General features: G+C 42.1%; 1 protein-coding gene across 1 annotated transcript; it reads left to right on the forward strand.

Annotated features, from left to right (window-relative positions):
• The first annotated feature begins 1304 nt into the window (after positions 1 to 1304).
• Positions 1305 to 10550, forward strand: LOC308140365 (ER degradation-enhancing alpha-mannosidase-like protein 3). Its single transcript, XM_080510116.1, has 20 exons — positions 1305 to 1632; positions 1745 to 1790; positions 2958 to 3058; positions 3966 to 4005; positions 4116 to 4228; positions 4363 to 4516; positions 4748 to 4882; positions 4985 to 5090; positions 5212 to 5309; positions 5491 to 5616; positions 5884 to 5967; positions 6268 to 6351; positions 6492 to 6616; positions 6703 to 6868; positions 7049 to 7206; positions 7313 to 7430; positions 7852 to 8025; positions 8374 to 8539; positions 8652 to 8843; positions 9450 to 10550. The coding sequence occupies exons 1-20, from the start codon at positions 1514 to 1516 to the stop codon at positions 9710 to 9712; spliced, it is 2568 nt and encodes an 855-aa protein (XP_080366242.1). The 5' UTR covers positions 1305 to 1513; the 3' UTR covers positions 9713 to 10550.
• Positions 10551 to 13286: the final 2736 nt, after the last annotated feature.

Here is a 13286-nt window from a genome sequence, read left to right on the forward strand (position 1 = left end):
CGATATTTCTTCTGACCAAAGTTTGTTTAGCCAACTAACTTACTTTACTGACTGATTCCCCACCAGGCCTGCATGTCCTGGTACCCACATAAAGGTAATATGCACACCACGTTGAACAAGTCCTGAATATAGCCTTGATGACTTTCAAATTTGTGATATTTCTTTTTCTTTTTATATTTACACTCTAACCTCTAACAATGAATAAAAAGCCTCAGATTTCTGGTGATTTATTTGAGAATGCCACCCATACTATCTATCTATCTATCTATCTATCTATCTATCTATCTATCTATCTATCTATCTATCTATTTATCTATCTATCTATTTGAAAGGATTATCTTGTTACATGATACTTAATAGCCAATTAGATGAATTGTACTTAATGTTATTTTATGTTTTATGTTATTTTATAAACAGTTTATTTTATAAACAGTATATTTTACAAACAGTTTATAAAATAACATTTACAAAACACAAACCATCAAAAACAACAAGTGACGTTACAACTCTGTGACGTAAAACGGGGTATTTTTAATTCCTGAGTATTGTCTGTAAGGAATCTATCCTAGATAAAAGACCTACAGTCTACCCTTTAACATGTCTGGAACCCCAAATATAACATTAATATAACATTTGTACCAAATTAATAATCATAAGGTGTGTTTACGGAGGTGTTGAGTGGAGGGTTTGCCAGACATATATCTCGGTTGTACCTTACGTGGCATGAAACGCGCCTGTGAGAATACACTGAGGGTGTTAAATACCCGGTGATCAGCCGGTGAGCAACAAAGCCTGTCCCCGCTGACAGCTCGCTGCTCCACCGCACGGAAATGCACCGACACCCGGCGACGTGTCAGCGACATTCTTACTTTGTGACTGTAAGCTCACACGGGGAGCGACTTTCGGCTTTGACCTGGCTTACTGTCTTTATTTAGCGCGTAAGCCCGGGAGCTAACCAACTAGCCTCCGTAACGGAGGGCGGAACAAGTTGATAGCGGGTTAGCCACCGGGACGCTCCCAGCACTGGTAGCGTTAGCTGCTCTGCTCCGTCTGTTGTGAACCTGGTGACTACCGACTATTATTTTTCTTTTGCACATCTAAACACACGCGTGTGTGTTTAACCTATTCTGGTTGACTCCAGCCAGCCGGCGCTAAGTGTTAAGTTTTGTTTTGTTTCCCCGGAAAGCTAACCGCGTTGCTGCTATTGTTTACATGGACCGCAGCGAGTTGAAGCTGCTGTCTGGGGACATGTGGTGGTCCTAACACGACCCTCGCTGCAACAACATGGAACCGGGAGGCAGCTAACCACCACCAAGCACCTCCACTGACATGAGGACGATTTGGTCTCTGGAGGAGCACAGCTGTGCCTGCAGGACTGTTTGATCCTTATTTTTTAAATTAATTTTTTACTTTTGCGTGCGCGCTGGAGAAACGACAGGGGGTCTATTTCGACACATTGATCTGATGTGAGGACACACCGGGGGAGCGGGGCTTGACGTTTACCGGAAGATAGATGGAGCACCCCGCTGGGACAGGGATGATGCTGAAGTCTCTGCTGATGATCAGCGTTCTTGGCTGGGCAGCCTGTCAGGAGAGTCCGACCATGACAAAAGAGGAGAAGACTGTTATCAGGTGACGACTGTCTGCACACACATAAACATTGTTTACATGGAGCAGCACGGTGACAAATGTGTGACCACAGTTTCAATGCGTATAATTTGTGTTTCGTCATTTGTTTTTGCAGGCACCAGGTTATTGAAATGTTTGATCATGCTTATGGCAGTTACATGGTAAGCAAGAGTCCATCCATCCATCCATCCATAATATTTGACTTGGTTGTGCCACAGCAGATCCCAGTTGAACATGGGTGTACTTTGGGAGGAAAGACATGTTAGTGATTGTTGGATGCAGGAAGTAATCTGATATTGTTTGTGTGAGGCAGGACTGTAAGCGTTGGAAAATACTTGCATGTTTGATTTCTGTGAGAAATTCAAATAGCAGCATCCCCTACAAATCATTAAATAAAGACTGATCTTTTTTCAGTTAGTATTTATGAAAAAGTAGCCTTGCATCTATCAGATTCTTGAACTCTATGCATGTTGTCCGTCCTTAAAGTAGCTGGAGGCGGCTGGTTAACTTGGTAACTTTAGTAGCATACACACATAAACATCATTAAATGACACCAGGACTGTGGGGTTTTTTTTGTGGCTCAAAATGTAATTGTAAAAAAACACTACATGTTGTGCATTATTTGGTGTAATTATTTCTAATGTGTATTTGGAGAATATCAATTTCGTAGCTTATTGTGTGCACTCGGGTCGGACAGTAGATGCAGCTCCGACCTCAAGACTTTTCCAATGAACATTTTGGGATTCATGATGGGTGTTACTGTGGCATGAAATTTGAAAGCAGGTGGACATGAGGGCTTGTCCGCCTCTGAGCGCTTTATAAATGTTGCCGAGCCAGATGTTATGGTCTTTATTCAGGCCCAGCAGGTATACCTGCCATAGGACTGTACATTGGCTCAACTGATACACAAAAATAATCACGAGGCCAGTGATGTCTGAGGAGGAGAACTGTTATGGAGTGGAAATGTTGATGAGACTTGCAAGCGAGTAAAACATTGTGCAGCAGGATTTTGTTTTTGTTTTTTTTGATCATCAGGAGAGAGGGGTTGTTGATTGGTGGATGCTGGGTAGAAGACAACTTGCTGTTCCAATTATTACAAGCGAATATAACCAAATACCTCCTCCAGTTATATAGATAGATAGATAGATAGATAGATAGATAGATAGATAGATAGATGTGTGTGTGTGTAATGTCAAATCAAATGGGAAATTTGGTTGGGCAGGTCTGCAGAGTATTGATTGAAATACAAAAGGCTTCCTTTTCTGATTCAGAAGTGGTGTGTATTGTTTAGTAAGACCTGAAGATGATTGCAGGCGTTTCTGTTGCAGAAATATGCCTACCCGGCAGATGAGCTGATGCCTCTGAGCTGCAGAGGCAGAGTCCGTGGTCAGGAGCCCAACAGAGGGGACATAGATGACTCTTTGGGGAAGTAAGTGCATCAGTTGTTGACACAAACCTGAGATAAATCTAGTGAGGACGTCCCACTCCTCCTTCTGGCTTGTGTATTTTTAACTCCTGAAGACCCGAAGCGATAATTGTGCACATGCCCCTGGGACAAAGTGCAATGTTTATGCGCGTCTCCCTGTACAGCTGGACGAAGCGTGATTCTCCCATGTGAATTTAAATTATTTTTGTTTTTATGCGACACATTTCATTGGTCAAACGGCTTCAAAGCAAAGCCTCCATTTAAAATATGCCCACCGCCTTTGTTTAGTAAGTAGGAAGATAGAAATGATGCCCCTGCTGTTAAAGGAATTATAATTGTAGATTCAGTGCAAGTCCCTTTAGAACAAATACATTTTCAGTGTGCAGGTGTACAATGTTGCATCCTACCAGAGCATCTCTTGATAGAGTAACGCCTCAGTTTTAGAAAGTCGTGGCTTTCTGACCACACACAGAAAAGTAATTAACAACAGTGTACTAACAACACGTCATACTGAAGCCAAATGTACCTTTCTATTAATATTAGAAATTGCTCTGGATTAAACAAACAGCATTATGTAGAAGGATATCCACATCTCTGGAGCTGAAAGACGCTTTCAAATTTTGTTCTACCTTTCAAACCTCATTTGAATTCCGAGTGGATGCCCCAGTTTCTTCATACTTAAATTAGATGCTAATTCCAGTCAATAAAATCCTCCGGATGGCGATAAATCATGGACCATCACAGCAGTGAATCCGATTAAGCATCACACATGTTGCATAATGTGATTTCGCTGCCAATTAAACCGATCGGATATTTAACAGCCTGCTTCTCAATATGAATTTAAATGCATCAGTAGAAAAGTGAGACACCCGTCTACTATATGATTTAAATTTTGCCAATTTTGCCGTAGGTTTTCTCTCACTCTGATTGACACCCTTGATACTCTGGTGGTAAGTATTACACCTTGTTTACAAGCTAAACTTGCAGTTTTCTTTGCTCTTATCCCTGCACCGATTTTCTGACTGTCCTCCCTTTTCTTGGCGTAAATATGTGACTCTAGGTGTTGAACAAACTCGACGAGTTTGAGGATGCTGTGCGGAAGGCTGTGCAGGATGTTCGGCTTGACAATGATGTTGTGGTGTCGGTGTTTGAGACGAACATTCGAGTCTTGGGGTGAGGGGCTCGTCTGAGATTTGCCGGGTTAAAGTAAAAGCAGGATGTCTTTTTACTTGGATCTATATTTGAATCAGTAGGACATAGGTTCTCGTGTCTGATTATTCAAACCCACCATTTCCGTGTCTTCACAGTGGGCTTTTGGGCGGCCACGTGATGGCCGACCTTTTACGGCAGCGTGGCGAGAGGATGCAGTGGTATCGTGACGAACTCCTGCACATGGCCAAAGAGCTGGGCCATCGACTGCTGCCTGCTTTTAACACCACAAGTGGCCTTCCATACCCAAAGGTACTTTTTTTTTTTTTTTTTTAAACATTACAGGTTTTATTTTATGTTCTTCATGCAGATGGCGCCGACAGTCCGCTGTCTCGTCCTCTAAGCTTTCTCAAATGGCCCTTAAGCCTGTCTCAGTGGGTTGATGAAAAGAGATTCCTCAACATGTCCAATTCTGTTAAATCGCTGTAGAATTTTTGCCTGAGTTTAGTAACAACCAGTCATTACTCTTTGTTGTTTTTCCAGGTGAACCTGCGGTATGGCGTTCTTAACCCACTCTCGCGCACAGGAACAGAATCGGACACGTGCACCGCGTGTGCAGGGACAATGATCCTGGAGTTTGCTGCTCTCAGCAGACTGTCAGGAAATTCTGTGTTTGAGGTATTCTCTTCCTCTAAAAACAGGACTTTTGTGTTCTTTATGTCCTATAATATTAATTTAGGATGAAATAATGTACGAATGGTGTGGTGATGTTTTCAACAGGAACATGCCAGGAAGGCTCTGGATGTTCTTTGGGAGAGGAGACAGAGAGGAAGTGATTTGGTGGGGACTGTTATCAATATCCATAATGGAGAATGGGTCCGGAGGGGTGAGGCAATGCGCGCATAGTACATGCACTGTGTAAAAACATAAAACTGTCATCATTCCCAGCAATAAATACTGTATTCTCACTCAGATATGATGCCTGATCCTCTCTTGTGTGTTTGCAGATAGTGGAGTTGGTGCTGGTATCGACTCGTACTATGAATATCTGATGAAGGCCTACATTCTGCTTGGGGACAATGTTTTTCTGGACAGGTTCAACATTGTAAGTCATTCCCCCATTTAAACATGCATACTAAACCCTTGTATTTAGCACCAGCTTTGATATACTGCGTTCCTCTTGTGCTGTTGGCACATGTTAAGTCATTCTGTTCATATTGTTTGAGTTGGATAAGGTGTGATATGTGGATATATTATGTATTTTTAATGATGTTTATCTGCAACAGCACTACAGTGCTATTATGAAGTACATCAGTCAACCTCCCCTGCTCCTCAACGTGCACATGCACAACCCCACTGTGAGCGTGCGGAGCTGGATGGACTCCCTCCTGGCATTTTTCCCTGGCTTACAGGTGCTTGACACTGTCCTCTGGGCTCATTATAATAAGGATCCTAATTAATTTCAACCTGCTGTGTTTTGCATTAATGTGTATGTTGTAGCTTGGAAAAATAGTGAAATTGTCCCACAATTCCTGCACAACCTGCTGTATGCAGCGAGCACAAAGTTATTTGCAGCTTCTGAAGTAGATGAAAGTTAACATCAATTTTAGAGTACAATATACAGTATGAAACTGAGAAACTGCACAGTAGGGTAAATATGGTACTTTGTGTCGATCCAGGTTCTGAGAGGCGATCTGAAGCCAGCCATAGAAACGCATGAGATGCTTTACCAAGTCACTAAACAGCACAAGTTTCTTCCAGAGGTAAGGTCTTCTTTTTAAGTTCAGTGTCATCCAGTAGGAAAAGAATCTCCAAGCTGGACTACATGTGGACACTTTTCTATCACTGCATTTTATGATTTCCTAATGCGATTATGTGATATTCTTGATTTAAACTTTGATATACCGATTTATATAATGTGTGTTTTGGATACTTGAAGCTATAGAAGGAGCTATGTTTGTAAATTTTGTGTTTTTGAGAAAATGTACTCTTCGTTTGATGTGATTTCTTCATTACTATGCGTTGAGGCATTACTCACCTGTCTTTCTTTCTTTTCTTTACAGGCATTCACCACAGAGTTCAGAGTTCATTGGGGCCAACACCTACTGAGACCAGAGTTTGCAGAGAGCACCTACTACCTCTATAAGGTGACAAACCTGACAGGACACTGTGTTTCAGAGAAATAAAATGCCCAATAGAAAGTGGATAACAACCAGGCAAATTAATTTGACTCTATACAGAAAGCATTTAAAAAAAATTTTTCAAGATGACTTATGTTTCCCCGCAGGCCACTGGCGACCCGTACTACCTCAGAGTGGGGCAATCCATAGTGGAGAAGCTCAACGCCTACGCCAGGGTGCCTTGCGGGTTTGCCGCTGTGCAGGATGTTCGCACAGGGACGCATGAAGACAGGTACTCTCTGAGACGAACAGGTCTTAAATGCTGTGTTGTCAGAAGTTGTTGTCTGGTAAACGGAGCTGTTGTTTGTGGTTGTGTAGGATGGACTCCTTCTTCCTGGCGGAGATGTTTAAATACCTGTACCTGCTGTTCTCGGAGAAGAGCCAGCTGCCCATTGATATCGACGACTACATCTTCACCACCGAGGCTCATCTCCTGCCCGTCTCTCTGTCCACCACTCAGCCGGCCTGTCAGGGCAACACAACAGTAAGATCATATTTGAATGATCTTGTCGTCATCGTCATGTGTTGCCGTGTATTTCGGCACGTCGATGTTTTCGTTTTGCTTCGTGGTGCCTCATTGAGAAGTATTCCTCGAAAATGCCAAGTGGCTTTAGTGGATTTACAACTTTTTTTTTTCTTTTTTTTTTTTTAAACTGTGCTTCAGGAGGTGTTTCCTGTTCCACAAGAAGAAGACCTGTTCACACACTCTTGTCCCAGCACTGAGACACTTTTCCCGAACAATCCTTCCTTTGCCAAAACCATCCGGGACAGCTATAAGTATCTGACCGGGGTGGGACGAGCCTTCCACCCACTACCCATCAGGTGGGTCGAGTTGCACGGCCCTTTTGACTTTTGAGTACAATTTCTGGTCCCGTTGAGTAAAATGACACACGCGGAGAGTTAAGTTGAAGGTGTTTGTGCTTTACAGGGAAATAGAATTGCCGCTCCATGATAACGGCATGGAGCCAGTGGAGTTCCTGAAGAGCATGGGCATTTCTCTCACTCCGCTCAGAGAGGTCACGGGAGGAGTCGGTGGAAATCATGGGGTATGTTATCCACTTTTACTCTGCATTAAGCTGCAGTCGATCAATGCTTCAAGTCCCAATATGTTTTCCTGACATCTCTACCAATGCAAAGTCGTCACAACCATTAATGCCACAATAATGAGAAATAATGCAAACATCTTCCATTAAACTTTTTTTTTTGAAATTATTTTTCAGATACATTTGTGAGGATTTTCTTGCGTGATGCATTGTATCTCGGCCTGAAAATGGATTTCAAATATTGAAATATTGTGCATTTCTGCATTTGCTTTTCATGGAAATCCTTTTTTCCCTTCAGTTTGCCTTGCATTTCAATCCAGATGGAGGATTAAATGTGTGGAGAAAAAAAGTTATTTGTAGCCGTTTCATCATTTTAGTGGTGGACAATAGTGACAAGGCATCGTTTCCGTATGAATCCCGACAGGAACATAAAGGCGTGTACCGAGTGAAACTGGTTGCAGAAGTAAGTCAGACGCCAGAGGAGGAGGTGGTGGTGCCTCATGCTGTCCAGCTCATATCGCCCCCCTTTCTGGGCAGGACCGTCCTCATGGCTGGACCTGCCAAGTTTGGCATGGACCTGACCAAGCAGGAGCATGGGGTGAGAGAGAGTGCATGTAGTGCACCAACATCAAGGCTCCATGAAGCACACATCCACAGCTTTTGTCTTCATTTGTCTTTTGATATGCGCCAAATCACAGCTTGGCTTGCGATTGGCCAGGGAAAAAAATTGTCAATCAAATCAAGTGTTCTCAGCAGTTTGATCATTTGGAAATCATTTAACACGGTCTTCAACTTTCATTTGAAAAACGTTATTTTTTTTTTAGACTCGTTATACCTGCATGTATACGGTTTTCAAATGTGTTCTTGTGTTAATTTTCTTGAAACGTTGCTGTATTTTCCTCTCCTTGATTTTCGAAACGACATTAAACAAACTCCTGTGCTCCAGGTGAAGGGCAGCATCGTGAAAGCTTCCCCCTACACTGCATGCGGCCCAATAGATAACGCAGTGGAACTTAAAGGTCGTGTCGCTCTGGCTCTGCGTGGTGACTGCATGTTCGCCGCAAAGGCCCGCTGGCTGCAGGAGGCCGGGGCCATCGGAGTCATCTTCATAGGTACGGGTTATTTCTATGTGTACTGACGTTTCATCTGCACTACGTTTATAGTTAAATAGTCTAATTAAGTCTGTCTGTTCATCCACGTATTTATTTAATTTGTTGCTTGTAGACCACCGCGAGGGAAGCAACAGCGAGGAAACGCCCCTTTTCCAGATGGTCGGCGACGGCGACTCGACCGAGGACATCACTCTGCCTATGGTCTTTGTGTTCAGCCGTGAGGGCGCCGTGCTCACAGCGGCTCTGGAGGAACATCACAATGTGGATGTGCTGATGCTGCCGAAGGAGCGGCAGTTTGGGCAAGGTGAGGCTGAGAACAGATGGACGTGACTTAAATTGAGCAACTCCAAGCACAGGACGGATTTTTGCGAGTTGGAAGTTAATGTCGCTGGTAAACAAAATTTCCAATCGAATGCTGTTATTTGACATGCTTCCACAGAAGAATGTCATTATGACGTAAATAACCCTGATTGTAGGGTGGCCGGTCAGCATTTTCTTCAAATTTAATGGCTTGACAGGGCAAAGCAAAAAAAAACAAACTTGCGTAATGTTATGGCTGATTCGTGTAAATCTCTCTCTTTACAGCAGCTCACACAAAATTTACACAGGAATTTGCCAGATTGAACTGTGCATTTAGTTTCGTTTAGTTCCATATACATTTTTTTTTCTTGACAAATGAACCCTTTGTGGTATTACAAGATACATTTCTTGTTTGTACCATTTTATTTCCTTCTATTGCCACTGGCATTGTTCGGCATGTGTTGTTCTCAGAACCATAATTCACACACTGTTTGTGATATTTAGTAAATTCAAATAGTATCATAAAGCAGGAAAACCCATTTTTGTGGCTTTCCCTCAGGACTTCGGCAGCACTGCTCACCGAATGTAATTTCCTCTCCTCGCTCTCCAGATAAATCAGAAAAATCCATCAGCATGAACATAAAGCTCCGCCTGGCGGAGGAGGGGGAGCTGGAGGACGGAGTGGCCCGAGGCCCCACCCTGGAGTTTGTGTTGGAAAACGATGAGGTGCTCCTCAAAGAAGTGGAGGAATTCGAACCCGTCGAGACGAGACGGTTGCAACAGCATCAGAGGCTCTGCGGAGAAACGACGGAGACCGACGGAACCGGATCTGAAGATTCGTCTCAGACACAGAACTCCGACTCAAATCCTTGACCACTGCTGATCCCCGAGCAGCCGGGTTCCCCCGAACACTGTTCCTGTGTCGGCATCCGAGTGGCGCGTACCTCAGAGCCCCTCACTGCCCGGCAGCACCCGGAGCCCTCGCAGCCCGCACGTTTACACCCGACAGAGGCGAGACAAGGAGGGTGGTGCCCCCCCTCCCCATATCCTTCCCTCACTTTGATAACTCAAGGTGGTTCTTAATTTATTAGTGGAGTTGTGTGCGGTGCAGGAACGGAGGGGGATTGTGATGTGGTGACGTTAAACAAGACCTTGGACCAAAGTCTACAGGTTCAGAAGGACGAAATGTAGCTGCCTAAATCTAGACTTAAACCTAAACCTTGCCTTGTAGAGTTTCTGTCGTAGGCACGTGTGAGGTATTAATGGTGATATAAATAATGGACTGAAAACGGCACCTGAACAAACAGTTGAGGCAGCGAAAAGAAAAAGAAAATCAACCCTCAGCTGTGGTTTTTTTATGCAATCACGATTCACTTCAAGTCTAGATTTAACCTTTCACCTCTTCTGTTTCGACATCAAGTGGATGGCCAATAGGTGGTGCTAGCTGGCCAAACTACTCAGTAATATTATGAATGAAGGTTGAAAACTTAGTCTGGATCTTTCTAATGAGCACTTCAGGGAATTTCAAGAGTGAATGCAGTTTGCTAGTTAGACCCATTTGAATAAATCTGTGTGTGTTTTGCATTTGCTTCTTTGCTATAGTGTGTGTGTGTGTGTGTGTGTGTGTGTGTGTGTGTGTGTGTGTGTGTGTGTGTGTGTGTGTGTGTGTGTGTGTGTGTGTGTGTGTGTGTGTGTGTGTGTGTGTGTGTGTGTCATAATACCTAAGAAATAATCAAAATTGAAATATCATGTTTTTCAGATGAAACTTTCCCATTTTTGAAAGTTATAGGGGGAAAAAACCTGTCCTTTAACGTAATCCCAATAGGGATTACTTGAAGGGGGATAAGAAATTCAAGCAGAGAAGCTTGGGAATAAAACTGGTGCGGCTCTTTTTTCGAGTTTGTTCTGAAAATGTATCATTAGAAGAAAAAAAAAAACATCTTCTGTGGAGTTCCCCCTTTTGGTATTCTAATTCACTGTCTTACTATCATTATGTCATCTTTAAAAAACATAACAAAATGGGAGAACATGACACAAGTTGTGTCCCTGCGATTGAGTTTCAGTCAGTTTCCAGCCTGTGGTTCAACTTAACTTGACATTCAAGCAGAATGTCCACCAACTCATTTAAACTGCCAAAACTCCTCCTTTGGTGCACTGTGTGAGTGTCTGATGTTTAGTCTCGAGAGTAAATGTGGGCAAGTTGAATCAGATCAAGTGGAATTGGTCATAAGTGTTGGAAGATGTTTTGCCTCTTATCCACGTGGCTTCATCGCTCGCAATTGTTACGAGCCATCTTTTCGAGTTACCACACCATTTTTGTGGATGTTCGTCCTGAAATTGTCCGAAATATGTGGACTTAGGGTAGAACTAATGACGCCACTTGGATAAAGGACCAAAACACATTCCAAGATTGCAAGGGACACGTCGGGGTCCGGCTTGCTGGCTGCACTTTGCTTTGAGATGCCTCGTATTTGGATGAATTGAGAATATGCACGGACATAGGAGAGGCACGTTTATTTAATCAGCACCTTTCATACGGAAGGGAAGTCAGTGCTTTACAAGAACTTAGAAATACAATGAATTAAAGGTACATTACAGATTTGAGAGCAAGACAATAAATAGTAAAAAGAAATGCTATTTGAAAAGCAACAGTAGTAAACTCTTGCAGTCAACAGGAGTGTTTTAAGGTTTGATAGTTTCTACAAAGGGCTTGTCCAAACAAGCCGACTCGTGATATTTCGTAGATTTGCCGGGGTCCAGCATTGTGTTTGTATCCTTTGAAGTTGAATAATGAACTTATCTGGCAAAGCATTATCTATTTTATAAAAACGTAAGTGTGTTCATGAGGCTCTCACCACAAACAGACCATTTCACTGACATCAACATGTTTTCTTTTTGTTTTGTTTTTTTCAGCACTTACTTTATTCGCGTTATGTTGTGCAATTTTTTATTTTTTATTAGTTTTTCCGGTACAGGGAAATGCACCTTTTGTTTTCCTTCTCATGATGCTCATGAGCAAATATAAAAATCATCATCCAACTGGATGTTTTCTTTTTATTTAGTCTTTGTATAAGGCTTTGCCAACCCTTACACCTCAGGACTGTTTGTCACTGTTCATGCAATTGAGAGGACCATGTACAAAAAAGAAAAAAACTGATGATTTAGATTTTTTTTTTTCCTGTGTAATTATTTTTCATGGTGTTAAATAACCTGTTCTCTGGATCTCTGATGGTGGCTGCAATTCAAAAAGTGCCAAAAGAGACGAATGCCTCTGTGTCGTGATGGTTTACTGGAACGAGCTGAGGCGATCTTGACAATAAAGCCCAAATCAGATTTTCCACCACTTTCTCTATTTCATTTGTCTATTTGTTAATTTATTTCTGCAGGCATTGCACTGCAGGCACACTGACAGGCAGAGGTTTATCAAGTACAGCAGGTTTTAGAATTTACACCGTCGGTGCCAACTGGTTATGAAGAAGCACAATTACTTATAGGCTTTTGGTTAAGAAAAAAAAATTGTATGAAACATAGAAATCAATACAATGAAGCGCCACTTCTGTTTACATGATCACATGCATTATATTTTAAAAGAAACCCAGGCAAAAAGGAACGACCCTATTTTTCTAAGACTGTTACAAGCCTGTATTGTTGTCCAATGGAAAATTAGTTTTAAAAACTGAAGTGATCGGCTGGTTTATTCAGTGTAAACTCATCAGCAGAGGTCTGTGCACGGTTGTAACGTCATGACGCTCAACGTTCTATTATACCTGTCATCCCCGTCATCACATTACGCACGTCCTCCTTCGTTTCCAGTCCCTCGGTAAACTGTTGCCTTCACGTACCGTGGGACGTTCGGCGATTTAATAGTAAACAGAAAACGCTATCTCTTAAAAACAAAATAGGTTTTTGTGTTCTTGTTTTATTACGTTCGTTACTGTACGGGTTTTACAACGCAATTTGAAAATCTACCATAATTATATTTGTTTATTGCCATCTTATTTGTTGTAAACCTGCTCTTGCTAAAATTGTTTTAACCTCAAATATGATATGAAATTATCTCTCGATGGTTGGATGTTTTTGTCCTTCTTTTTCCTCATCATTGCAAAATTGGCTTGTTTAAAGGTTATTCTGATATGTGTTATTTGAATTAACATCCATCCATCTTCTACACCTCTTATCCTGTTCAGGATCGCAGGGTGCTCGAACCGATCCCAGCTTACAGGGCTATTAAGTTTTGACCGAAAACGGCTTTTAAAAATGGTTTGAGTAAAATTGGGAAAAATGTGGAACCACAAGAAAAGCAAAAAAATAAAATAGAATAGTATTAAAATGAAGAAGAGGGGAACCTACATAACATTGTTAAAATGGCTAAAATGTCATATTTGTGTGAAACATGTTGGAAAAAATGGTCAGACTTCTAAAATCACGTAAAAACAATTGAAAATTT

This window comes from Blennius ocellaris (assembly GCF_963422515.1).
Source record: "Blennius ocellaris genome assembly, chromosome: 15".
NCBI lineage: Eukaryota > Metazoa > Chordata > Actinopteri > Blenniiformes > Blenniidae > Blennius > Blennius ocellaris.

Excerpts from the sequence above, each read along its gene's own strand:
- LOC308140365 (XM_080510116.1), top strand. The coding sequence starts at position 1,514 with ATGGAGCACCCCGCTGGGACAGGGATGATGCTGAAGTCTCTGCTGATG. Across the intron at positions 3,059-3,965 it reads ATAGATGACTCTTTGGGGAA|GTTTTCTCTCACTCTGATTG; the intron begins GTAAGTGCATCA and ends ATTTTGCCGTAG. Across the intron at positions 5,617-5,883 it reads CATTTTTCCCTGGCTTACAG|GTTCTGAGAGGCGATCTGAA; the intron begins GTGCTTGACACT and ends GTGTCGATCCAG.